The 26,715-nt window shown below is 44.8% G+C and overlaps 1 protein-coding gene across 10 annotated transcripts; it reads left to right on the top strand.

Annotated features, from left to right (window-relative positions):
- Positions 1-6,561: 6,561 nt before the first annotated feature.
- NCMAP (non-compact myelin associated protein) lies at positions 6,562-21,280 on the top strand. Of its 10 annotated transcripts, XM_088140953.1 has the most exons (7): positions 6,562-6,722; positions 7,274-7,356; positions 8,760-8,830; positions 10,179-10,598; positions 17,968-18,063; positions 19,968-20,052; positions 20,999-21,280. In XM_088140953.1, exons 4-7 carry the CDS (start codon positions 10,376-10,378, stop codon positions 21,144-21,146), a joined length of 552 nt encoding a protein of 183 aa, XP_087997079.1. In that variant the 5' UTR covers positions 6,562-6,722; positions 7,274-7,356; positions 8,760-8,830; positions 10,179-10,375; the 3' UTR covers positions 21,147-21,280. The 10 variants fall into 10 exon arrangements, with proteins under 10 accessions (XP_087997079.1, XP_087997080.1, XP_087997084.1 ...); XM_088140954.1 differs by lacking the exon at positions 8,760-8,830; XM_088140958.1 differs by lacking the exon at positions 10,179-10,598.
- The last annotated feature ends 5,435 nt before the right edge of the window (positions 21,281-26,715 follow it).

Genomic DNA, 26,715 nt, shown 5'->3' with positions numbered 1-26,715 from the left:
TTTCAGCCTCGTTGAGATTGAGACTTTTTGCTCCCTAAACTGGCATTTTGGGAGCTGTAGAGGGTAAGGAAGATGACCTTGGAGATATGCAGGTGCTGTTGCCCAATATTTTTTAAGTCCAGAACATCCAGATAACGTTCAGAAGTGGCTCAGACCCCTCCCTAATTCACTGGAGGAGGAAGGGGGTACAGCACAGTCAGACTTGCAAGATTCTGTTATAGCCAATCTCAATAAACATAGTTCTAGACATCCTGTGGAGTTGATTTCATGGTCTGGTCTACCTAGAGGGGCTGACAGCAACCTTACAGTGATCAAGGTGACCTCACTCGCATACCTGCACATTTGTATCCATCTCGCCCTCTCTCAAGGCAAGACAAAAATCACATGTTGCAGAGTACGCATACCAAGTACTTCTGACTTTGAGGAGTTGCTTATACTTTGCGGCAGCTGGGAACAGAAAATGCTCAGCTCAGGTAAGAGCACCTTGACTGAACTGGAAGACAAAGCAAAACAAGGGTCAGATCAGACTACTGTTTAAGAATCTAAGCAGTGCCCTGCTGGATCGGACCCCTGGCCCATCTAGTCCAGCAGTCCATTCTCACAGTGACCAACCAACTCCCCAAGGAAGCCCACTAGTCTCCCAGCACGTGGCTTTCAGAGGCAGCCCCACTGCCATCAAGGCTAATTTGGATGTGAGACTACCACTGTGTTTTTCAACCTTGGCAACTTTAAGATGTGTGGACTTCAACTCCCAGAATTCCCCAGCCAGCTGGAATTCTGGGAGTTGAAGTCCACACATCTTAAAGTCGCCAAGGTTGAAAAACACTGGACTACCAGGAAATTAGACTAGTCTAGACTGGGAAATTGGGGGGGGGGCACCAGGAAGGCAACAACAGGAAACCACTTCTCTATTTTATCCAGAAACCTCCATGGATATGACCATAACAGGATTTTGAGCTCGACTTATGGGAGATCTTTCATTTCCATTGAAGAAGAGAAAAGTGAGAAACTAAACTGAAATGAGACCATCCCCCCCTCCTTTTTTATAAATGTTCAACAAAATCAACTAATAAACTTTTGCTGGACTGGACTATTTTGGTGGAGGAGGGGAAGAGAGATTGTCCAGTATGTGGAACGCATCCCTCTATGGAAAAAGAGCTCCCTACGCAGAGAGTAAAAATAGCTTGTGTGCAAACATGCTTGTTTTAAATCTGCAGGAAGGGACGTGAGTTCAGCAATACATGAAAAGTGAATTTGGCCACATAATCCTTCCAGCTTCAGCTTTAGGCCCAGGAGAAGCTTGATCAATTGACCCATTCATCTAAATGCAGAAAGTGGTCCCTTTGGGGGGGGGCAGCTAGCAGAGCCAGGAGAATCACTCGTGCTGGACTCAGCTTGTGTGGGAGGGAGTCAGAAGGCAAAGAAACTAATATTGTGTGCCCTACAGCCTTTCCTTTCTTCAAAACAAGAGCCCGTGTTAAAAATCAGAAGGAAAGCTCATGCCTTTTAGTAAAGTTTGTTCATCTGAAAAGGTGCTAGCAGAGTCCTTCTGATTTTTGGATAAATAGACTAACCTAGTTCCTCCTACCATGTTAAACTTAGTTTCTGAGAAGAATCGTCACTCTGTGTGTTTGTAAGTGCATTTTAATGATTGCTTTAGAAAAATCCAATTCTGATATTTTAGCCATGGGGGGAGTGGGAAGGGTCCCTTTTGTTAGACTGCCAAGGATTTTCCAGCAACATCAAGATCAATTTGAAAGAGAAGCGATGGTTGAAAGGCCACCAGGAAGAACATGGATCCTCACTACAGGTAGCTCATGCCAGTGAACGTGCAGTCCGCATCAGAGTCCAGTAGATGACCATACAGCTGCTCCAGTTATCAAATGGGCTGATAATACATATCTTTGCAAATAGTAAACATCATCTAAACAGAAAAACAGGAGGTCCCCCACAACACAATAAGGAGATTGCAAGCTGGATCCTACATCCTCTTAAGCCCGCCTCCCACAACTGGGAATTGAAACCAATACCTTCCCAATGTATTGGTTTCAATTCCCAGAATTCCTAGCCAACACATCCTTTGCTGAAATCCCTATCCGGAGGTCAAGGCCTCCCCACGGAAAGTGGCATCAGTGGTGTGATGACATCATCCCACAAAGACAATACAAATGACATCAGTTGCATGAATGACATGATGCATGTGACCTCATCATAGCCTGTGCCAGAGACCTATGCTGGGGCCACCTGAATTGGAGGTTGTATTAAGCCTGAATGAGTTTTATCTGAGTCTGATGTAGTGTTTATCCAATCAATCCTAGGTAAGGCAACTATGGCTTGTGTTTAGTTTTGTGAAGTCATTCTGTGATATTGGGCCCATATTCTTGTTTGGACCACGGTCCAGGCACTACCAAACAGACAAGTCCTTGCAGTTCTTCTTAGGGGCTGGAGGGGGTAACTCACCAAACAGCAGCTGCCTTCCAGCTGTGGGCTGTCCTCTGGAGGCCCTTTAAAATCAGGTCTGTCCTCTGCAAAATATGGCATGTGGACATCGTGGCCTCCAAGGCTACCCTGCAATTTTGCATCCAGCCACACCTGTATGTGGGAAGCACCGGGAACAGTTTCCTCCACCTGTTCATCGGACAAAGCAGATGATTTATCTCCCTGCAAGTCTACCTGGGAAATGGGGAAGTGACTTTTATCTCCTCTGTTACAAACAGTTGGGAGTCTTGCATCAGAAGCTACACCAGAAAAGTGCCTAACTCTTCTCTGGAAGAAGGGGGGCTGTGTTAGCCTTGGGCAGGTATGTTGGGCTCCACCAGCAGAAACAGGGCCAACCCAGCTCTCCACCTCCGATGCCAAGAACTGTATGGCACCTTTAAGACTCATTTATTATCACATGCCTCTTTGTGGATCAGGGCTCCTCCAAGTACAACCCATAGTATGAGGAAGGACTTTTAAGCTCACCTGCTTTATAATGGGGAGGAAAGGGTACCTGGAGAGCTGAGAAAGAGGAGGACCACAAATGAGGGCAATCAGATGCAGTACGACATTCTTGTTATTAATGAGCTCAGATGGCAGAGGGGCAAAAGCAGCATACAAATTTAATAAACATTTCTGATTTCTCTGCATTTCATGGGGGCCTGGGGGTTCAGAAGCAAGATGGGGGCCTTAAGCACTGTAGATGCTTTAAGATCCCCATTTTACCTCTTAACCCACCCCTGGACTGGCCCCCTTTGTGACTGTGAAGACCTGAAATGAAGGGAAACTCCAGCCCCCTGCCCTACGGAACAACAACACACGTCTACCTGAAGGCCCTGCTTTCCAGAAAGGGCCCACAAGATTGCATCACAAAATAGATTTGTTTCATCAGATCCAAGCCAGATCAGATGTCATGGTTGCATCAGTCTTCTGGGTTGACCCTTCCACCCACATCGGCTTGGAGCATCTTCCAGGAGGGTGTGGGCCACAGGTATGGACTTCATCAGTCTCACCTCTTGATGTTAAAACAGCAATGACAAGCATTTTAATTAATTAATGTTAATGCTGAGACTAGAAGAGATGCCTTGGAGAGGACCAAAGAGCTGGAAAGTCTTTTTGATTCTGATACGATCGTTTTAGATTCTTTAAAAACTCCCAGTTATTTAAAAAGAAAGTTGTACCAAAGCGGCACTTCTGTGTTTGAAAACAAGGACTTCCAAACACTTTTTTTAAAAAAAGAACTAGCAAAACCCACTCAAAGATCACATGAACCAGGGATTCTGTGCCAGCAACAGCCTAACGTGGGCTGGCTTCATGCATCTGACTCCTTTCCAGGGTGGCGGGAAATGAGATGTAGGCGTGCCAGGTTCTCCCTGTCATTTTGGATGATCTACAATGGTGCAAGTGGGCCTGCCTGCCTTATTTCACTGGAGTGACATGGTCTCTGCTGATGCAAGCGCTCCGCCCAGGCTGAGATACACTCTGAGAACCAGTTTGGTGTAGTGGGGAAGGTGCTGGATTAGAAAGCAGGAGACCACAAGTTTGGATCGTCCCTTAGGTACAAAAGCCACCTGTGTGACTTGGGGCCAGTCACTCTCAGCCCTACTCACTTCACAGGGTGGTTGTTGTGGGGAAAATGGGAAGAAGAAACATGTGGAGTCCTGACTAGCAGTCAGAAGACATGATGAAAAATTCCTTAATCTCACAACACATGGACAGACTCGACCATAGTTTTCACTGGGAAACTGTCAGCATTTTAGACCAAGCTAAATCCAAATATGCAAGAGAATTCTTGGAAGCCTGGTATTCAGACAAGGCAGCAATTAACAGACACATAGAGATTAACAGCATCTACATACTATTCAAAAGAGACAAAAGACCAGAAGATCGCCTCACCAGCAGTCAATCACCAGCAATCATCACCAGCAATCATCACCCAGATAAGCAAAGGTTACCACCGGGCACACAATCAAGCAGCAAACATATGCCAATCAAAGAACTACCAGAGGAGCGAAACAAAACCCCCACCCTTACCAGCACTGGCAAGGCAGGCCACAGCACATAAACAGAGAGCAAACCCCATCCTGTTTTAGCACGGAAGATGTTACCTAGCCGGGTAATGAAATGTTTGCAAGAAAAGAACCAAGCTCAGAGAACCCCAAGGACTCCACAGTTCAGCCCTGAGCTACACAAGAAGAAACATGCACGCTGCCTTGAGTTGTACTACATAGAAGCAGGATATAAATATAATAATAACAATAATAATAATCACAAAATATAATGACCTGCAAATAGAAGTAGAACAACCATGGCAAAAGAAAGCAAAGACAGAACCAATCATGGGCGCCTTGGGTGCAATCCCAAAACATCTGGAGCATCACTTGAAGACCATCTTGGCACTGCCAAAATCACCATCAGTCCATTGCAAAAGGCAGCTTTACTTAGAACAGCTTTTATCCTGCAATAAATCCTTTAACACCATCAAACAACATCTGTCTATCCCAGGTCCTTGGGAAGGACTCGATAGGTGGATAAAAATGCCAAATCGAGTCTAAACTTCTGGCTGACTGTGCCACCAACCATAATAATATCAGTACAATACAAAACCAGAATATCTCCCCCAAAAATCAAAGTCATAACCAACACGTTTGTTTTGCATTGTTACCAAACCCTTTATCACCTGTGCAGTAGCCAAATTCTGTGCTGCCACAATGAAAATAAGGCATAACTTATCACAGAAAGAACCACTTCTGTTTTATTCATCACTTGAGGCTTAATACATGTTAGCTAATTTGTTTTAGGTGATATATATTTTTATTTCATACATTGTAATATTTTAGATTTACACTTCCACAGGTAATTAACACACCGTTATAGTAGTGTCTGTTACACTTTTACTGGTTATTTTATCTTTGTTATGCTAGTACAGTATTTTATCTCATCTACCTGATTTTACTTTTGTGGGTTTTTTTAAAATGTTGATGGCCATTGGCCAAATAAACAGTATTATTCCATCTGGTTACCAAACCCTATAAAAAGAAGGCAGCAGAGGTGTTGCCAAAAATCAAACCATGGTTGGTGAACCCAGCAATCTGTAGCAATAACCCAGGATGGTTTTCTTATCCCCACATGATTCAGCCACAAAGGTGGAGAAATACGCCTTGGGCTATCCAGTAAAGGAATGACTTTGGCACAGCTCCCCAATGTACTTTCCAGAGGTGTTGCAACCACAGTTAATCTGCCACAAAGATTTTGACCATACAGCAGAGTGATATTTTATCTATCTATCTATCTATCTATCTATCTATCTATCTATCTATCTATCTATCTATCTATCTATCTATCTATCTATCTATCTATCTACAGCAGCGTTTCTCAACCTTGGCCACTGGAAGATGTGTGGACTTCAACTCCCAGGATTCCCCAGCCAGCAATGCTGGCTGGGGAATCCTGGGAGTTGAAGTCCACACATCTTCCAGTGGCCAAGGTTGAGAAACACTGGTTTAAAGTATTAAAAGTGATCTCCAGAGCCCTAGAAACAGGTGAAACCTGCCTCATTTCTGATGATCAAGCGAGCTCAGACGTTTCCATCTGGCCACTTGCAGCTAGTCCTCAAGGGGGCACACCAAGGAAAAAAAAGAAAAGCCACGCAGGGAGAACCGGCTGTGGGCATCTGGGTGACTTTATGACGAACGACGTGTAACTCAATTTTACAGACTGCTGCCTCTCTCTCTGTCTATACATACCTGATTAGTAATTTCAAAAAGCCAATGCTTTGGATACGTTTTGGGTCAGTAAGCTAAACTCTACCCCGGGTCGGGGGGAGGAAAACGCAAGCGGGTCGCTGCCCTTGAGGGAGTGCTATGGCACCCCCGGGCGAAGGGCAGAGAGGCGCGCTCTGCACACGCTTCGGGGTCCTCTTTCTCTTTTCCCGGCCCGCCACGCCCCGGCCTGAAGATTAAAGGGGGAGCGCAGGGCCAGCTCCCTCTTCCTTCTTTGCGGGAAGAAGCGGGCGCGGTGGCTCGCCCGTTCTCGGCCCGCCGCCGGCGAGGAGGAGGAGGAGGAAGGGGCTTGCCGCCGCCTGGCCCAGCCCCAGCCAGTCGGATCACCTGAAGCAGGACGCCCGGGGAGTGGCCGGCCGGCTGGCTGGCTGGGGCGCGCCCGAGCGGCACGGCAGCCGATGGCGTCGCGCGGTGCGGGACGACGCCGCAGGGCGCGCCGGTAGAGTCCTGCCCCGGGAGCAGGTGAGTACCAGCCGGCGGAACGGGCCGGGGCTGGCCGGGCATCCCGGGGGCCGAGGGCGGCGGGGTCCCAGGGGCCAGAGCCGCCGGGAAGCGCGCGCGCCCGCCGGCCCGCCCGAGCGCCGCCGCGGCTGCCGGAGCGCCCAGGCGCTCGCTGCCCGCGTGGAGCTGCCCGCCTGGCGTGGCCGCGCGCGCTCCCGCCTCCGCCGGCCCTTCCCTGCGCTGGGAGAAGGGGATGCCCGGAGAAGGGGCGCGGGAGCGGCGGCACCTGGGGGCGGGTCGCCCTGCCTTTCGGGACAGGTGCTGCGGAGCGCGGACTCTCCGCTGCCGGGCCGGCCTTCTCCATCGGGGCCCTCCAGGTGCGTCGGGCTCCAGGTCCCATCGCCACCTCTGTTCGGCCCCGATTTGGGACCCTCCGAGCGCGCTGGACTACAGCTCCCAACAACGGCAGCCTTATATTGGAGGAAATCTTGGCGCAGGCTTTTATTTGGGTTTCTTCGTAAAAGTAAACAAATAACCTACTTTTCCGCTTTTTTTTTTTTTTCCTTTTAAAGCGGATCCCCCAGAGAGGTCCTAGGCTGAGCCTGGGTTTACTCAGTTGCCCCAAACGTCCTGGTTCCTTTCCATCTTGCGCAGCGTAAGTTCATTCGGCAAATAAGGCGTTGTTTAGAGCTGCTCCCTTTCCTTGGAGTTTGATCTCCAATCTGTGCAGATCCTTGAAAAAGCAGTTTCAGAGCTCGGTTTCTTTTTTGACTTCGCGGTCAGGAGAAGCAGCTCCAAAGGGGGTTCTTTGGGCGACCCCCCAGTATGGGCAAAGCCAAAACTGTTGGCCCTTGGGCGGGTTAGGGTGGCTTTAAGGTGCAAAACAGGTGCCTTAAAATTGGAATCTCTCTAGGCTGTGAAAGGTAGATTTGACTTGCTGGCTGGAGTGATTTTTTTCCTCCTCCTCCTGTGGCTGGAGAGAATTTCTTTTGTTGGGGGTTAAGTTTTGCCATCTTCTTGTTTGGAATTAGGATTTTGGTAGCCCTGTTGGAGGGTTTTGGGGGGTGGGTGGGGATTAAATATAATTAAAGAAAATAAATGAGGATAATGCCCAGAACTGCAGCCCTTGGAAACTTACAGTACTTACTTGTGAGCAAAGATATAGAGAATTGGTTTCTGCAGGAAAAAACTGAATGTAGATTTTAAATTTAAGAAGGGGAGGGGAGATGTGAAGCCACTGACATGGGAAAGACCATACTTGCTATCTTCATCGTTGTTTTTTTTCCAGTATTTAAAGCACTTTACCAGTATTATCTGTACTGTTATATTAGTATCTTACTGTTAGTATCTTCACTCTTACATTTACAGACTTCAAGGCTGATGTAAGGTTGGAGAAACACCAAAGAAACTTTTACTTTAAGAATTGATACTTGAGGGATTTTGTTCTCCTTTAAGCCTGAGGGCAGGACTGTTTTTTTTTTCCTAGTGGTTTGTTTAAATAAATAAAAGTAATCAGGTCACTGAAACCTTCAGTAGCTTTGTGAAAAGGAATATTTCAGCTAGTGTGGTATGAGTTAGGTAAATTGTGTAAGCAATAAAGGAGAGCCATGACTTCATTTTAATTTTCCTGTGGGAAAAGGAGAAAAGTCCAAAAGGAGACCTTTGGAGGTCTCTCATCATCTCCATGGTGGACTTGAACAGGCAGGAATACGGGTGCGAGTGAAGACCAGGTTCCTGCATTTTGAATGGCTGGGTCCAAAGGGGGGGCGGTTTCACATGGGGAAGGCTGGTCCAAAAAGCCTTGGCAAAATCCACTGCTTTGCACAGCTACTAAAGCCATCTCTTTAGTATTTGGTTGCCCTAGAACTGAGAGAATAACCAATTGTCTGAAGTAATCTTGTGACCTGGTTGACACCGTGCCTAAAACCACAGTTTGCTTTTAAAAAGCAGACTTCTTGGAGTGAAGCGCGACTCCTACAGATGCTCTGGACGTGTCCATATGGTTTACTTGGCAAGATGATACTTTCCTTTTTCTGAAACCTTTTCTCAACTTTCCAGCCCAGCCTGCAACGCTGGGAGTTCCTGCTACTCTCTCATCCAAGTGTTAAACAGCTTCCCAGCCTGACAAGGTGGGCCACGCATTGAGATGTGTTTTTGTTTTTTTTCTAAATCTGTTCAGCGGCGTCCCTGGGGAGGGAGGTGGTATAAAAACGGGTGAAGCTTTCATTTCGTGCCATTTTTTGGCACAACACCACCCCGCAGATACCCCTGTCCCCATTCAAACAGGACCTGGGATTCAAAACCCATCTCCAGGGCACCAGACTGGAGAAGGTTCATCTGGCAGGAACCTCAGCAGACCTAGAATTTGGCCATTTATGGTTTTGACAGTACAGTCCCTCCAGCACTGTCATTGTTTCCACACTGGTGATTTACAGCCTCATCCAGCGATCGCTGGGGAGACTTAGAACCCGTCTCCTAGTGATAGATTGCCGAAGAGATGACTGAGTGATGCCGTAAGTTAATGCTGTGGAAATGGCCTTTGACTTAGTCACCCTCAGGACCACAGGATCTGAAATGGGGGCCTGCCAGTTTGAATGAAGGCAGCAATTCAATTCCACGTTGTCATGATAACATAGAGTAGCTCTAAACAAATTTGGAAGGCTTTTCGCTCGCCCCTGAGCAACTGCACTCGGTTCTTTTCAATGAATTTTCAATAGCTTCTACACTTGTCATTTTCTGAAAACACTCTATAGTAGGGTTTGTCAACGTTATCAACTTTAAGATGTGTGGACTTCAACTCCCAGAATTCCCCAGCCAGCATGGCTGGCTGGGGAATTCTAGAAGTTGAAGTCCACACATCTTAAAGTTGATAACGTTGACAAACCCTGTTCTATAGTATCTAGGTTAGTGATGGCAGAAGAGATCCGTCTTTAAACCTCATGCTTGCTCACCGGGCCTGATTGTACCTACTCAAGAATTAATTTACAGCGTTTTGCACTTCATCGTTTGGTTCATCTTTTTCACTTGATGCAACTAAACGACCACAGTGGGGATATTTTGGTTGCCAAGTCTGTTCCTGGAGGCCTATTTAATCAATGTAAAGTGACACTTATACTGATCTTTGGAGAAGTCAACATTCAGACACGTTGAGTGTTTGCTGTACTGAAGAAGATAGATATTCCTCTATGTATCCTTGGCATATTTCATAGACCAGCCTTTCAAAAGCTTTGGTGTTTTGGCATTTTTGGTTCTTGATCCCTTCACACAAAACACCACCTCCGATTTTTCCAAAATGTATTGCCTTTCTGCACGGTAGTTGCCTTATTTATAGGGGAGAAGCCACATTATTGTTAAGCCATAGAATATTGGGGCCCTTTGCTGTTCTTCGTTCTCCTGGTCCTTTTTTTAAATTTATCTCATCCTTTTCTCTGAGCTCCTGTTTCTTTGCTTCCCTTCCTCCTGTTGACGCCTTCACAGGCCTTAGTCCCCGCTCTGGTGAGGTCTTCATCTCAGCTCTCCTGACAGCTTGCCCTTCGGTTGTAATGGTTGAACGGAAAACCCATTTTGACTCCTGAGCTACCGAACACTGGGGGCCCCCAGACCAGCTCTGCTTACCTGCAGCGGAGGCCAGGTGTGTGAGGAAAGTGGCACTTGAGTGACATTGCAAATAGTGGATGTTCAAGGCCAGTTCAAGACAGTTTCTGCCTGAGTTGAAGCCAAGAAGACACCTTCTGCTCCTCCTGCTGCATTGGGAACCTATCAGAGCGGCCACTGAATCTTCTCTTGGTGGGATAGGACATCATTGGCTGCTGTGCCAGAAGCAGAAGGTGGGAGGCAGAGCTTGGTCTTCAGCCTTGGCTACCGCTTTGCCCCGCTCCTCCAGATCAGTTGCGCAAAGTAAGTGCCTCTTTCTGTTTGATGGCAACCCTGGTGTGGATCAGTGTAGAATCTGTTGTTCTCGTCTCAGTGGCATGGCTGCAGCATTCGTGTAGCGTTGGGGGGAATTGGAAGCCCCTGTTGCGCTGCAGTATATCAAAATTGACCGCCATCACCTCCTTCAGGCAGGAAAGAAACAAGAGAGCTGTGTGAACAGGTCGAGGATGATGTAATGGCATGTGGGAAAGACCTTGGGAGACAGGGCCAAGAAACACTGCCTAGGGATCAGTCAGATAAGAGAGGACATAGCCTGTGCTGGATAGTGGTTGGGGCAAGAGGCTCAGAAGGGACCCTCCCTAGTTTCTTGGGCTGTAAAAAGACGCAGGAGAATTGTACTTTCAGGCTTGCAAGATTCTGTTAACGTAGCCTTACAATAAAGTAGAATTAGCTCATCTGGTTGTGTTTCCTGTCTGGTCTACCTGGTAAGGCTGACACTCCCATTTATTTATTTGTTTATTTTTCGTCACGTTAGTTGGTGGTTGTTTCCTGGAATTTAGGAAACCCCACCGGGATTAATTCAGGAAATTCCCTTTGCTCTGCAAGGATGGCTGAGTTTTTCAGTTTTCTTTGAGAAGATGTTCTTTGTTGGTGGAGACTTTTTGATTGTCTAACAGCCATCCTATGATCCTATAAAGAGGCAGGCCTCTTCATGGATAATGGGGGAACAAGCGGCCCCAAAGGACCATGAGTTTTGCAAGCATGGGGCCTACATGTAAATGGGCCAACCAGCGAACTTTAGTGTCTTGTTTTATACATCTGTCAATTTCAGCTTCCCCCCAGTTTCTCATTGTTGTATGTCAGTTAAACTCAATTGTCAAACTTAGAAATTGTTTTTAAAGCTTGCAGTAGAGTTGATATGAGTTCTCCAAACGCAGGCCTTTCTGTTTGCTGCTTTTCTGCTTTACGCATGCTTTGCAAATCCACGTTCTTAATGTAATGACTGTCTGTCCAATTGTCACAAATCTAAGTGTTTCTATGTAGGCGTTTCCCTACTGTTCTTTCGAACAAACACCTCGGGTTGCAAAATTTGGAGAACTGTGACTTGAGACATGTTTGGGCCTGTGTATTGGTTTGAAATTGCAACAGTCAAGATTTCCCAACAAACGGATTTCTCTCTTTTGCTAATTCCTATTCTTTGGTCTACGAAGAGGCTCTCCCTGAATAGACTCAACCACGCACAATGCCTTTTTCCTGGAAAGCAATGCAACTTCTTCGTTACCCTTTGGGCAGCTTACTCAACTTTGAAGGCCCCGCCCTGCTGTGCAACGTGGCTGATCCGCGTGCTGTTGGGCTGTACGCACAGAAATCATTAACTTCCCATTGATCACTTCCCCTTATGAACAGCCAGATCTATTACCCAGCAGTCCAGTTCAGTGACGTCCAACCTCAGCAACTCTCAGATGGGTGGACTTCAACTCCCAGAATTCCCCGGCCAGCATGCTCCTGAATTTCTTCCACGGGCTGAAGCGGAAATAGGGCAGTACAAGAAATAATGGGTAAAATCTTCTATGATTTCCTTGGAGCAAGGGCAGGCATTTTCCATGCTGGGTTGCATGTTTTTACCTGAACTCATCCTCTTCCGTGTGGAATTTGAACTGGACCGGCCGGACCTTCCAGGCTGGGGGTGAGTCATCTGGAATGGAAGTCAAGGAGGAGGGAGAGGAGAACAGGAGCTTGTCTGGCGTGGCGAGATAAAGGGTTACCCAGCTCCAGGTTGGAGTCCCCCCTCGGCCATGAAAGCACCGTAGGAGACTCTGGACTCTGGGCACCCTCCCAGGGCTGCTGTGGTGAGGAAAAGGAGAAGGTGGTCTGTTGGGTCTGCCACCTTGATCTCCCAAATCAAAGGTAGGGTAGAGATGTAACTAATGGGGAATTAAACATATTGGTGTCAACCACACAACTTTTCAGCAAGGTGCATTTTGCAGAGCTCAGGAAAATTTCATATGGATGCTGTACTTTTTCCCTGAGGGAGGCAAGAAAGAAATGGGTTGGCTATAGAGGCCAATGAGAGGGAAATATAGGAAGTTATTTGACGGCAAATATTAACATCCCCTGGCGAGGAAATGCCTTTTTCCTAACCAGGTTTGTGAGTTCGACCAGCTTTCTTGCAGCTGCTGAGGTTCCTCCCAGATGGGTGGCACTCCCAGAATTCCAAACCGCTCCCCTTGCTTCATTGGCATTCCCTTTTCTGCACCTCGGTCCTATCATCTTGGAAATGGGAACAACAGAAGCGCATAGAGCTGGCCTGTAGAGGGTGGGAAGCTTGAACAGCAGCAGGGTCTCCTTTGAATCTCCACCAGGCTCCCTGCTCTGGTTGCCTTTATAGTGTTGATTGATATATTTATTTGGATTAAAAATGAGATGAAACACTAACCTGGTATGCTTTATAGCAGTGTTTTTCAACCTTGGTGACTTTTAAGCTGGGTGGACTTCAACTCCCAGAATTCCCCAGCCAGCCATCGTATAATACTGTATAAGTAGTATTGTGTAATGAACTCGAACCATTGTATATTTAACTTGAATCGTTATGCATTGAACTCAAATTTCGCTACAGTAGGCTCCGTTCTTAACTATGGGTCGACAGTAAACCGGGCATCCTTAACCCGGGGACTCCCTGTACCTCAGTTCCTGACCAAATGCCGCATACTCCACTGTTGGTTGATGGCAATTAGCTGCAGTACTGCATTCAGCGGAATAATCGTAGTAGCAATCTGAAAAGAAGGCTGGTCTTCCTCCTCCTGGCTTCGGGACGTCTGCCTAGAAGCAGAACCCTGTTGAAGGCGAGGGCCGAGTCAGCCCCACTCCAGAGAAATGGTTCCTCCGTTTCCTTTGGATCGGCCAACGCAGCAGCAAGCAGGCTGAATGAATGAGGGCTTTGTTTGCCCTCCCTCCCCACCTGAAAATAAAGGTGCAGGATTGAAAAGCAGGTGCTGTGCAGGGAGACAAAAAGAGCTTTTTTATTGAAGGAAGAGCTTTTTATATCAAAGGCTGATGAAGGATGGAGTGCAGCTGGTGGGTGCCCCTGGTTCCGGCTCTCTCAAAAGGAGTGGCTGGACTTCCTCCCATTCTGCCTGCAACATTCATTTGGCCACAGGAATGTCACTAGAAAACTGCTCCTCCGAAACAGAATTTGTAATGAATTAATTAATTTTTTGATTCATCACATTTATATAGCCGCCCGTCTCACACAAAACGACGCTGGGTGGCGTACAACAAATAAAATAACAAAGAGATTAAAAACAATCATTATAAAAGATGAAAAGTGATTATTCAAATACGACATCAACAAGTTTAAAAAATTTAAATTTTAAAAGATACAAACTGCACGGAGAAAACAGAATATCAGTCATAGTGGAGCCATCTAAGAATGTCTCCAGTTCCCAAAGACCCCCAGGCCTGATGACGTATTTTTCAGGGTTCCTTGGCCTGTGGATTATCTCCGTTGCTTTCAAAATCTTGGAAACCCAGTATTGACGCTGTTTGCATGACACACTGAATCACCAACAAGCTAACCTCAGTTGAATCTAGTGCGCTGTGCAAAGCTTGCCTAGTTTAGGGGACAGTGTGTTGATGGGGAATGTCAGACACCCACCACCACAGAGAGAGAGAAAGAAAGGCATGGTGTATGGATTAAATCACAATAGTTGAACTGCATATTGCATGAAGCCATAGCTTGTTTTACCATGGGTTATTGAATAACTGGGGTCTACACAACAGAATAAGCTATGAGCCACAGTTCACAAACCATACTGGTTGGGCTGCAACCATTTGTAAGGTGTTAAGAAATTGGATTGGACTATATTCTTCCTCCTTTGAGGTCCTTTTCCTTACAGTGGCCAAGCAAGTGCTTCAATCATCTCAAGATTAATTGTTTAAGTCATTAATGGTTATTGGAAGAATTTAATATAATCCTTGCAGCCAGCTGTTGTCAGCCATTAACTTAAACTACAGGTAGTCCTCACTTAACAATCACAAGAGGGACCGGAACATTTTTTGTTAAGGGGGCAGTTAAGTGAGTTGCACCCAATTTTATGGCCTTTTTTACAGTGGTCATTAAGTGCATCACCATGATCATTAAGCAAATCACATGGTCATTAAGTGAATCACACGGTTCTCCATTGATTTTGCTTGCCAGAAGCTGGCCGGGAAGGTTGCAAACAGTGATCACGTGACCCCAGGACACTGCAACTGTTGTGTGAGCTGGTTGCCAAGTGTCCAGTTTGTGGTCACATGACCGTGGAGGTGCTGCAATGGTTTTAAGTGCGAGAACTGGTTTTAAGTCCCTTTGTTCAGCACCGTTGTAACTTCAAACAGTCACTAAATGAATGGTTGTTAAGTGAGGACTACCTGTATACCTAAAGTAGGAAAGGAAAAGAGGAATCAGATTTGCTTACTTCTCAGTCATACAGCTGCTTCTAGAAGTGTGTAAAATCAATAGCCTTCCCATGGCTGTTTCTCCCCAGCAGGGCCAGCCCTATCATTAGAGTAGACTGTAGTGAATTATGCTTCTTTGTTATTTATCTTTGTGACGGTTCGAAGGCCAGAATATAGAGGAGAGGGATTTTTTGACCACCAGGAACAAAATAATAACTGCCAAGATCTCTCCCTGCTAAAAGGAACAGCCAGAGGCAAACATCTTCCACGCATGGAAATGCCTTCTAACTTGAGTGCCATTTGGCCCCTCACCCCTGCTTTAAAATAATATTGACTCAGCCTTGCTGCCACCCTCCCCAAAAGACGAACATCCCCCCCACTTTGACCATTCATAGCCTCATGAAACAGCAGTGAGATACTCAACAGTAGCCTTTGGGGGACTTGAATTAGAGGCCTAGGATGGATAAAGGGTCTTGCATTAGGAATTGATAGCCATCTGATACACACACACACACACAGAGGACTGATTGAGCTGCAAAGGAGAACTTTGGGAACAAGATTCCTTCAGAAAGGAGGAGAAGTTGGAGAAAGAGGATCCCTGACCACAGTAGATGATCGGGTTACAAAAGTAGGTCAGCAATGGGTGCACAAAGGCGCCATTCACTTGGAGGAGAATGACCTAGTTATAGATTCAGACCCAGAGTTATTTTCAAGTTCGCTGCTCTCCATTTTGGCTGGAAATTGTGAGACCGCTGTACAGTGCAAACAACTTTGCAATTCAAAGCGTTGAAAACTTGGGGGCAAAACTCTCAAGAGACACCGATGGGCGGGCGGGGGGGCAGGCTGCCAGCAACGAGCTCCAATTCCCCGTTAGTTTTTACTTGTGTTACTGAAATTACATTTAGAAAAGTTGCACTATAGAGCTGAGTTAGAAGTTACAGTATTAGCAGCTGCCTGCCTCCGTTCACCAGCCTTTTACAGCCAGCTGTGGTTTTTCGAACCATTTCTTCCACCACGGGGATTCCCGGATGACCGCTGTTTTTATTTTCAAGTTTTGAAAAAGAGCCGTCCTGTCTATTCAAGGTAGAAGATTTGAAAACGTTTGCTAGCTGGGGTGAATTTCCTGGAATTACATCTGCGGCCAGGCCTAGACTGAAAACTGAACACTGAGGCTGGAAGTAGAAAATAGAGTTGTTTGCAGATAACTAACAACATTTGAAAAAGTGCCATTCCTTCCTTCCTTCCTTCCTTCCTTCCTTCCTTCCTTCCTTCCTTCCTTCCTTCCTTCCTTCCTTCCTGTTATATCAGTGTCTCTCAACCTTGGCAACTTGAAGAAGTGTGGACTACAACTCCCAGAATTTCCCAGCCAGCATGGCTAGCTGGGGAATTCTGGGAGTTGAAGTCCACACATCTTCAAGCTGCCAAGGTTGAGACACCCTGGTCTATATCATATACACTTATCCCATTTCTGCCTCTGGTAAACTTTGGCAAAAGTCTTTGTATTGTATCAAGGTGCTACGTTCAGGATCCTGGAGTCATTGTGTTACCACTGATGACTGCTATTGTGAATGCTCACTTCCCTTATTTCAAGAACTATGCTCAACTGTCAGCAGATTCTGCGTTTTAAAGATGATGCCTTTCCCCCCATTTCATGTGGGTTTGTGCGTGCATGTTTAGGTTTAATTAGGCGGCAGTACTTACCGAGCATGGAAGACGAACCACAGTCAGATTTAGTTGCTCTTTGGAGGTGAGACCAACAGGCTGGACCAGGAAGTCAAAAAAATCTGAGAAGAAGACCGTGGCGAGCCTCTTTTGTACAGTCAAAAAATAATACGAAAAATTATCTTTACCTTATGCGTGCTCATGCACAAACACACACGCACACACCCCTCTCGTAACTGAGGAAAAATGGACGTGGCAGCTCTTTGCACTGCAATCAATGTGCTATTATCACGACGCGATGCCAGATCCTGTGTAAATGAGGGGATTTGGGCAAATGTGACTTCCTCACCCCTGCGTGATAAGATCGCCTATTGCTTTTATTGATTAAATTATAACAGAGTTAAGCCCCCTTTTAATTCACTGTAATCCCCAGACAGAATAGAACAAATCAAGCCAAAAAAACCAGGACGGAATTCAAAATAAATTCAACTTCCCCACCCCCATGAAGCCATTACAAAAGTTCCAAAGTGTATATCCCGATCAAGTTATTAAAGAGAGTTGCAAAGCAGGACCAAGACAACAAATGATATGGTGCTCTGTTCCCCTTTGCATGTAGTCACTCTAGATCAGTGTTTTTCAACCTTGGCAACTTTAAGATGGGTGGACTTCAACTCCCAGAATTCCCCAGCTGGCTGGGGAATTCTGGGAGTTGAAGTCCACCCATCTTAAAGTTGCCAAGGTTGAAAAACACTGGACTAGATTATAAATTCCCCATTTTAACCATTGCACCACTGATTTAGGATACATATATTTGATGGTACTAGAGCAAAGTGATGCTGTATTATCAATTGTGCCGTCCAGTGTTCAGGGGGCAATGTGCCCCCCTCCCCAGTTCTTTCCTCAAGGCTCCCTACCCCTTATCTGATTGCAAGAATCCTTGTAACCTGGCTGTGCCCTCTCTTCCCCCATAAAAATCAGGGCATCAGTGTCCTTGTGTTAGAATTTCACATCGTTTCTTTTTCATGGATCGCAACTCACCCTGAGATCCTTAGGACAGTGCTCTGGCTATAAATATTTCAGGGAACCAAATAAGTGGCTTTGATTGCTTTATAAATCATCTCCATGGAGAGGGGGATCATCTGGATAAAGCCAACGTGTTCTGTGAAACCAGAAAGCTGCTGTGTTGTATCGGTATCAACGGACGTTGCTCCGTTTGCCTGATGTCGGCCCCTCTGTTGTGATTCTCGCTGGCTCCCTTTGCGTCGTTCTAACGTTGTCTCCTTGCTCTGCCTAGTTGGAATCAAGATGACCACAGCCGCTCCAACGTCTGAATATGCCCTGACTTGGACGAATGTGACCACAAAGTCTCGAGAGCAAATCCTTTATCAGAGTAAGAAAGGGCAGGGTTGGCATCGGGCTGTGGGTCTTTGCACTGCTAACGTGTGACTAGGCGAAAAGAAACACGTTCGAGATCTGCATGAATCAGCTCTGGATTTGCCCTGATGAGGTACTGGGTGCTGTAGAGGTGATGGGATCTGAAGAGATGAAGCTGTTTCCCTTGGCCAAGGGTTTTACATCAGCTCATTGCCTTCCTGGTATCTGCCGATGCTGGAAGAGGCTTCTCTGCAAGTAGAGTGCTGACCCGGTGCAGAAGACTCTCCACCCGCTGTAGATACCAGAGGAGAATGAAGTTGCTTCACTTCGCTCTTGGAAGGAAGAACCTTTGGGAAGCAGAACACCCCTTCAGAGCATTGCTTTTCACCGGGCGTTCGTGTGGAGCGCAAGGCTTTGAAGAGGCGCTTTGCTCCAACGAACGTTCATCACCAAATAAAACTTAAATAAAATTTAAGTCCTGTTGGGGATGAGCCATAGATAATGGCTGTCATCTTCAAGGAACTGATCTCGGGGTGGTTTGTATCAAACTGAGAAGGTTTGTTTTTGGAAGCTTAATTGTTTAACAGGAATTGTCCTCTCACCCCTGTTGGATTAGAGAAAGGGCAATAACTACATTTATTAGTGACTGGAAACCCCTTGTGAACTTTGCTGAAAAAAGAAAAAAAAACGAACTTGTGATTTGTGGGTTGGATGATTAGAAAGGGTAGACTATGGATGGAAGGGAATTATGTTGTAATCTTAGGGTAAAATGTAAATGCACTTGTAACTACTGTTAAGTCTGGAAGTCACTTCTTTATAACCCCTCCCCTCCCCTCCCGTTCTGTTCTGTTCTATTCTTTCTTTGTACTTTTTTCACTTACTACTTTTCTTTACTTTTCTCTTTCAAAATTTGTATTGTTTTTATTTTAAAATTTCTTTAAAATATTTTTTAAAAATTTAATATATATATATCATTTGGGGGGTGAGAGGACAATTCCTAGATAGATAGACAGACAGACAGACAGACAGACAGACAGGAAACATCCCACTTGGGGGTGAGAGGACTATCTATCTATCTATCTATCTATCTATCTATCTATCTATCTATCTATCTATCTATCTGAATTGTCCTCTCACCCCCAAGTGGGATGTTTCCCTTGTTGTACAGTCTTTGGGCAGGAAAAGTCCTTCTGGTTTTCCAAAATATTATTGCTGCTCAGTGATCGAAAACCAGCCGTTCAGTGAAAGAACCACTGTTTATCAAGCGTGAGAAAGGCATCTCATAGAGGCAGGAAAAGATGAGGTGCTAGAACAGTGGCTTGTTTGGGGCAACCAGCAGCAGTGGCTTTCTGCGCACCAGTTGCTGTAAGCATGTTGTTTCAAAAATCCAGTTTAGGGTCTGCAAAGATGCAGGCGTTCAAATGATTATTGCTTCCTTCAGTGGAGGCTTTAGGAGGAGGCAAATTGGGCAACTGATCCAGGTCCTGATCATGGACCTCATTTTCCCTTCCCTGTAAAAATGGGGCTTAGATTTTCCTAGCATTTGGCAGTTCATTCATTCTTTTAATTTATATACTGTGAAAAAGTCATACAGCTCCTAATGGTTTAGAATTATTAAATGCAGTAGAAATTCAACGTAAAAGTTAAACAGTAGTAAAGATGACAATACAGCGGTGCCAACCTGCACGGGGCAATATCAGAAGGCCTGTGGAACAATTCCACCTTGGCAGCTTTGTGAAAGACTACCAGAGTCCTGCCAGCTTGATCTGTGGAAGGAAGTTATTCCATAAAGTAAAGTTCCCATAGGTAGGACATGGGGATTCTATTTTATTATAAGCTGGCAATTGAAATGTATTTAAAACTTTGCATACACAAACAGATCTGCTTTATCAAGTTGCTGTTTTTCTTTCTCCTTATTAGGTTCTGGAGCAATTGTTGCCGCTATTGTAGTAGGCGTCATAGTAATATTTACAACAGTTCTGCTCACCCTTAAAATGTATAACAGGTTAGTCATTTGATTTATGTTTCTCAAGTTCTTTTCATTTTTCAGGAGAACAGTCGACTGATTGGATGCGACTGCTCGGTCCTTAGGTATCTGAGGTGGAAGGGGGAACAAAGACCTCCCATATGTAATGACATCATTTCATAAATGACATCATTTCACAAATGACGTCATGATGATGTCACAAATAACATCATTGTGTCTGTCTGAGGAAAGCAATCACTCTGATTATGTATTCCATGGGCATTTTTACCTCATAAATCAAATCCTGCTGTCATCGCATTTTCATATTCAGTTTTCCTTTTGTGAGACGTTATAGGCTAATGTGCCATTTTTGTTCATCAAAAACACACAAAAGAGAGAGAAGCGGGCCAGTAGTTGCTTCTGACTAAAGCAGCCTGTAAGTCCTGTAAATAAATCTAATTGATTGATTGATTGGTTAAATAAATAAATAATGAGCAGTTCTAGGGGTGATTAACAATTAATTAATTAATTGCTATTTGTAATTTGTTTTTAACATTTAACACCACCCAGAGTTGTTTTGAGCTGGGCAACCTTACAAATCTAATAAATTAGCTACATCAGGACCTCCTGGGCATTCTTACTGTCTATATTTTCAGAGCTGCAGAGAAACTGGGGAAGAATGAGAAAGAGAATCTCCTGAAATTTCCCCACTGCCGTTTCTCATGTAATTTGATGTAAAAAAATTGCTCTGAAAAGTTTATTCTAAAAAGAAAAGAATTTGAGGGACATCTCCTGAATGGAGTAGTCTTCTGGAGCTGTGTAGTGGCAAAGCAAGGATGCTTTCTCAGAACAAGGGTCTGTCCACCAGGACTCTGGTCTGCAAAAGCTTATCTATAGTAGGGGTGGTCAGCTTTCAGGTGCCACAGCTCTTTGTCTTTGCTGCACAACCAGCACAATAACACAAAGTCTGCTTGGTTCTTTGTAGGCGCATGAGGACTAAGCGAGAGCTGGAGCCAAAGAATGCAAAACACACCATCCCCTCAATTTTAGGACAAGACAGCAGAAACACTTCCCGGAACACTGCGGTGACATTTGTCCCTGTAGACATTCACATGCCAAACAGAAGACCATGAAGCAGCAGCAAGTGGAGGAATAATCATCGAAAACTGAACTTGGCAGTCCCTTGAGGAACCTCCACTGGGATTGGGAATGCAGTGGCTCCCACTGGCCCACGTTTCAGTGATCTGCTGGCCATTTTTTTTTTTTTCTCATAGTAGGCAAAAGATTACCTTCATGGGGCAACCACTTGTGAAAATAATTTGTATAAACTTTCCAACAACTTGTTGGAAGGGGTGGTAAGAAGCACAACTACCATAATTCTTGGAACAAATGATGTCCTTCATACTTTTCTGCTCCATTAATTTAAGTTCCGCTCCCGTTGTCATAGATGAAAGTGGGCCTCTGCTGGATGGAGATTCTGAAGAAGTCAGAGGGCATCTCTCCACCTTGGCTTGCAGCAGACAGTATATGATCAATATCCTCGCATTCTCTGGCTCTCAGGAAGAAGTGGAGGCCATTATCAGCTGTTGCAAAGCCGCTGCCGCCGCTGCCTCCATGGCCAGCTTTCAAAATTAGGAGTTCCTTGTTTGCTTGGAAGGCCTACTGCCTTTCCTTAGTTTAGGGAGAGCAAGCAAGGGACTTGATTTCAACAACCAAGTGTTTGTTAGGCTAATTTTGGCAGCCTCAAATTTTCCTGAGAACTTAAACTTCGCTGACAAAGTGAGTTGACACATTCAGTGGATCATTTTAGGCTGCATGTCAGGACAGAAGATAGATGGAATCCTCTTCTCTGAGGTGCTAGATATCTGTATACAGAGAGTTGTGGGTTTTTTTGCCGCCTCCTCGCATGGGAACATGTGAGCCTTTACTCTTCCGTAGGAAAAAGAAATTAACAGCTTGATTTTGCTGAATGTATAAAATGTTCCTGGATATGTACGTATACTGGTGGAAGGGAGGTATCCCAGCTTAGAATGTCAAGCAAGGAAAAAGTGAACTGAATCTGAAGTGGCAACTCGTGGGGAGGTTGTGATCCTACTGGGAAGGCCCAGTAGACAGCGGTACAGTCCTGCAGGCAATTTAGTGCTAAATGCATGTTCCCATTCACTTAACTGAAACTTGACTTTGCAGTACAATAATAGTTTTTGGAGGTCAGTATGCCTTCCGGATCTTGTCACTGAAGCATCTGCGTTTCTTTCTTTGAACCTTCTCCTTTTCCCTTTTAAATAAAGACGTTGAATGGGGAAATTATATTTTTAAAACTGCAAGAAAGTAAAAAGCGGGATATGATGAGATCAGTTTGGGGGGGGTCTGAGGCTGTTTTTCTATAACGTTAGCAGATTTTTTTAAATGGGTGCCAGTAAATAATCAGATTTCACCGCCAGCTCCTCAAGACCCTTTGCCCCAATTGTCAAAACTTCTCAGCACAGAATGAAAGGTTCTGTCATGCCTAACAGGGAATTCACTGGAACAGGAGGGTGCATTGAAGCAGTGATGAGTTTTGGGGCTGAATGGCCATGATCTAGTCGAGGAGGGTGCGCATTTTGGCTTTTAGAGGCCTCAGATAGGTGATTGGTCAGATCCATTGGGGCTCTTCCTGCGTTGTAAACTGCCAGTTACATATGAGACCCAAGCAGCATGAGGGCACATGAAGCCATCCTTCTCCCCTACATCCTTTGGAGCTCAAATTCTGTTTCAAACATACCCATTTTCTTTTTAGCTGTTACTTCTCTGGTCTGAAGTAAAAAATCCACGAGAATCCAGCTGCGATTGGGATCCAACTTGTCTCTATTCCAGCTGGCCACAATAAAAACATGTTATCTAAGTTTATTCTTTTCCCTCTCTCTTTCTTCCCCATCACATTTGTGCCGTGGAATTTTAAACTGCAAGCCAGTGGGAAGGAACAACCTTGTTTTTAATGTTGGGTACTGCATTGAGTGCATTTTAGGTGCTTTATAAATGAAAAATAATAATTAAAAGTGTTTGATACTGAATCTCCCAGGATGTGTGCAAGAGCTTCTTTTCCAACACTTTTACCTGAGTTCTTGAACTTCAAGATTTCAGGGACTGGATCAGCAACCTTATGCATACAGGAGAAGTGTTTTGTCTCAATAAAATCTTACATTCTGTATGTACAACTACCAGTTGAATAATTTATCGGAAGTGATTCCAGTCTGCATTCCCCACTCCAGTGACAACTTTTAGAGATTTGCTGAAAATTACTAAAGCAACAACTCACAACTGATAAAAATTCAAGTTGAGTATCCGGCATTTGATTACAGTAGGATTCCTAACCAGACCTGAATATCAGTAGTTCTTCAAGAGCAAATGTTAATCCTGCAAGATACAGTAGCAAAACATTACAGATTGTATTATAGCTTAGTATAAATGGTTCAGAATTAAAATAGAAGGGTGCAATAGGAAGTACCCAAATCAGTTCTGTTTTCAATATTTCATGATGAGTATCACACTTTAATGATGCAAACAATATTATCTCTGCACAGGGAAATATCAGATGACTCAGGGAGAAGCCACAAGTTTTTCTAGCAGCACAAAATTTTTGTACCCACGCGCGCGCACACAAACATTGTCCTACCCATAGCTCAATGACAGCCTGATTTATGCATGTACTGCAGTCCTATTCAAATTGAGTAGAATTTGCTACCTGATAAGCAGGTTTATGATGACAGCCTGAATTGAATGAGAGGATTTAATTACCAACTTAATTTACCCTTAGGAATCTATCCATCCCTAGTGTTTTAACTGCTCTGATGAAGAATCTTACTGCTGCCTGATTCTCCATAGGCCACCTTCAGTTGATATCTAATGAAAAAATGTTCTGTGCCATGCTGTTCTCACCCCATGGAACCCATCTTTGATGAAAAAAAATTATTCTGAGAAGACATGAGTAAGAATGCAGCACAAAATCATTTCTCCTAGGCAGGAAAACCTGTATGGGATAAAGTAATTTGTAAGGCTTAAGCATGTAGAGAGGAAGGCAAAGTCCGCTCCGGTTTCAGGTTCTCTCGGCATATTGTGGATTGGTGGAATGTGCCCAAACCAGCTGGTAGAGCTGCAAAGTGACTTTCCTGCCTATTCACATCTACGCTTCTTGCTTTTAGAAAGAAAGCTGATTACAAATTCTTCCTTGCGCATAAGCCCAGAAAATGGGAAATATGTTGGCAGACTACACGTGTTTGGTATTACAGGAGTGGGTGTGCAATAATCCAACCCATTTTTTTTCACGAGGCGCACAGTTGTGGCATTGTTACTTGTGTCATTAATTATTCTTCCCTAGGCTAGGCTCGGGCGCGGTAGGATGAGTTGTGGGCCCCAAACAAATTTCAAGGCATGTCCCATTTGTGACAGATTCCAACGCTCCTTCAACCAAATTTCTAGGGCAGTTTGCAAATATATCCAATGGCAATTAAAAAACAATTAGAAATACACCTTGGGAGCCCAGAACTATATTATCCAAAACCAGCAAGACAGAAGGAATGTGGGAATGGCAGCTTCCCCGTTCCCCCGTGCTTTATTTTTTAAGTTTCCCACCTATTTTTTGGAATGGGAGATCACTCCCTAGACATTCCACTGGGATGTACTGAGGAAATAGGAAGACTTCAGGGTTTTTGGGATCCAATTCTTCCCAGAATCCATTACAGGGTTGGTTTCATTTCCTTCTCTGTAAAAACCTGCCAGTAGAATAAACTCAAAGAAATGGATTATTCTCTTATTTAAAAACCTCTCCAAAGTTGCATTGTCAAAACAGAATAGAACAGGGAGAACCACTTTAGTGTTACTCTTGTTCTCTGTTTTCCACAACAGAAACAGAAAAATAATTCTGCCAAACAAACTTAATCCTCTTGTTGATGGACTTCTGTTCCATAATGAATTAAACCTAGCAAAAAGGGTTTGCAGTTTTGCCATTTTTGTGTTTGGGCACAACGGGGATTTTACATGCAACGCAGTGAGCCAAAGGAGAAGAGGGTGGAATCTGTCTTCTGCACAGCTGTTTGATGGGTTCAACCACCATTCCGACTGGAAACTCTAGAGATTTTAATCTAAGAATGCAAGAGAATTCCTAGCAGCTTGGTACTTGGCCAAATTTAGCCATCAGCAGACATATAAAAATAAACCCTATTTATGAAGTATTCAGAAGGAACAACCAAAGGTCCCACATCTTTTCACCAACACCCAGATGAGCAGGAACCACCACCAATCACCACCATAAGCCCCAGACAATAGCATGCCAATCAGAGAAGATTGGCATGCTACCTCCAATCCACATATTCTGCCCAAACCCACACAAGGCTGGTAGGACAAGCTGCTATCTACCCACCCACCCACCCACCCACCTACCCATCCCTCCCTCCCTCCCAATCTAGCCGGCCAGCAAACCATGTAAGAGCACTGAAATTTTATCTAGTTTGGGAATGAAATGTTTGCAAGAAATGTTTGCGGGGAACACCAAGAACTCCATAATTCAACTTTGAGCTGCATACGTAGTCCCCTGTTGCAACTCCATTTGAGTTTGTATGCGTGTGAGTATGTGCGCTTGGGGGTGTGCATTCAAGGCACTAAGCACAGGTTTTTCAGTTGAACACCTAAATATTTAGCTCCCCCTAGTGTTAATTTACAAATTTAATACTGTAAAGCTATTATTTTATCATAGCTCGTCCCCACATCCTGATGGCCACAGTGCAAAGACCCTTCACCGACTGTTTTTGAGGGGGGTGTCCTCATGTTTCTCCTCCACCTCATTCCCAGTTCACTGCTGATGCAGCCTTGAGCTAAATTTAGTTGTTCCCATTGGGAACAGGTATTTTCCTTTTCTCCCAACCCCAAAGTTCCCTTGCAGACAATTTAGGGTACCTTGGAACAGGCCTGAGGATGACAATGTCAAGGATGGTGAACTGTACTCTCTATTGCCATTTTGTCTGTGGCTGTTAGAGGGAACAAACATCTGTTTTTTTTATGCTGGAACATCGAACTTCCAGGAGATTGATGGATGTCAGCTGGGAATCCTGCTACTTGGTGTGTGTGAAGGTTATGTGTATGGGTGCATGTGCTCTTTGTGTGCGCACCCTGGGAGATGGTAAATGGAGGAAAGCCTGTAAGACAGGTGCCCCCTCATCTACACCCCCACAGGCATATACACATGTGGAAAGAGAAGAAGTCTGTTTGCAATTTTCAGGATCAAAAAATGTATTCGGTTCTGTTGGAAAGTAGTTATTAGAAAGCTGAACTAATGCTATTTTAAAAGAGAAGTTAGGGTTTCACCATTATAGGAGGAGAGGGTCACATAGACAGATAAAGGAATGAGACGAAAGCGTTTATGCTTCTAGCAACAGAGATCAGGCTTGCTGATTAGAAAGTGAGAAATCAGGCTGTTTAGAAAGTTAAACTTGAGAATTGTAGAATTAGGCATGTGCAAACTAGTTGTTTGTGCCTGACTATAAAATGGTGCTGCACCCCTGGCTGGGGGCGAGCTGCACTCAATGCTTTTGCCTTGTGTGCTAAATAAATGTTTTGAACTCTAATTGTGGCTTCTGGCATTTGATCTGAGCAAAGAGTGAACCATAGGGAAGAAATTCTTCAACAGTTCAGTAAATGATTTTAAGCAGATGGGGAACTTGAGTGGGATTG

The sequence above is a fragment of the Python bivittatus genome, unplaced genomic scaffold (assembly GCF_059951505.1).
Source record: "Python bivittatus isolate LINGU-HERP-01145 unplaced genomic scaffold, Pbiv_v1 ctg000250_np1212, whole genome shotgun sequence".
NCBI lineage: Eukaryota > Metazoa > Chordata > Lepidosauria > Squamata > Pythonidae > Python > Python bivittatus.
This window is presented reverse-complemented; position numbering and strand designations above follow the sequence as displayed.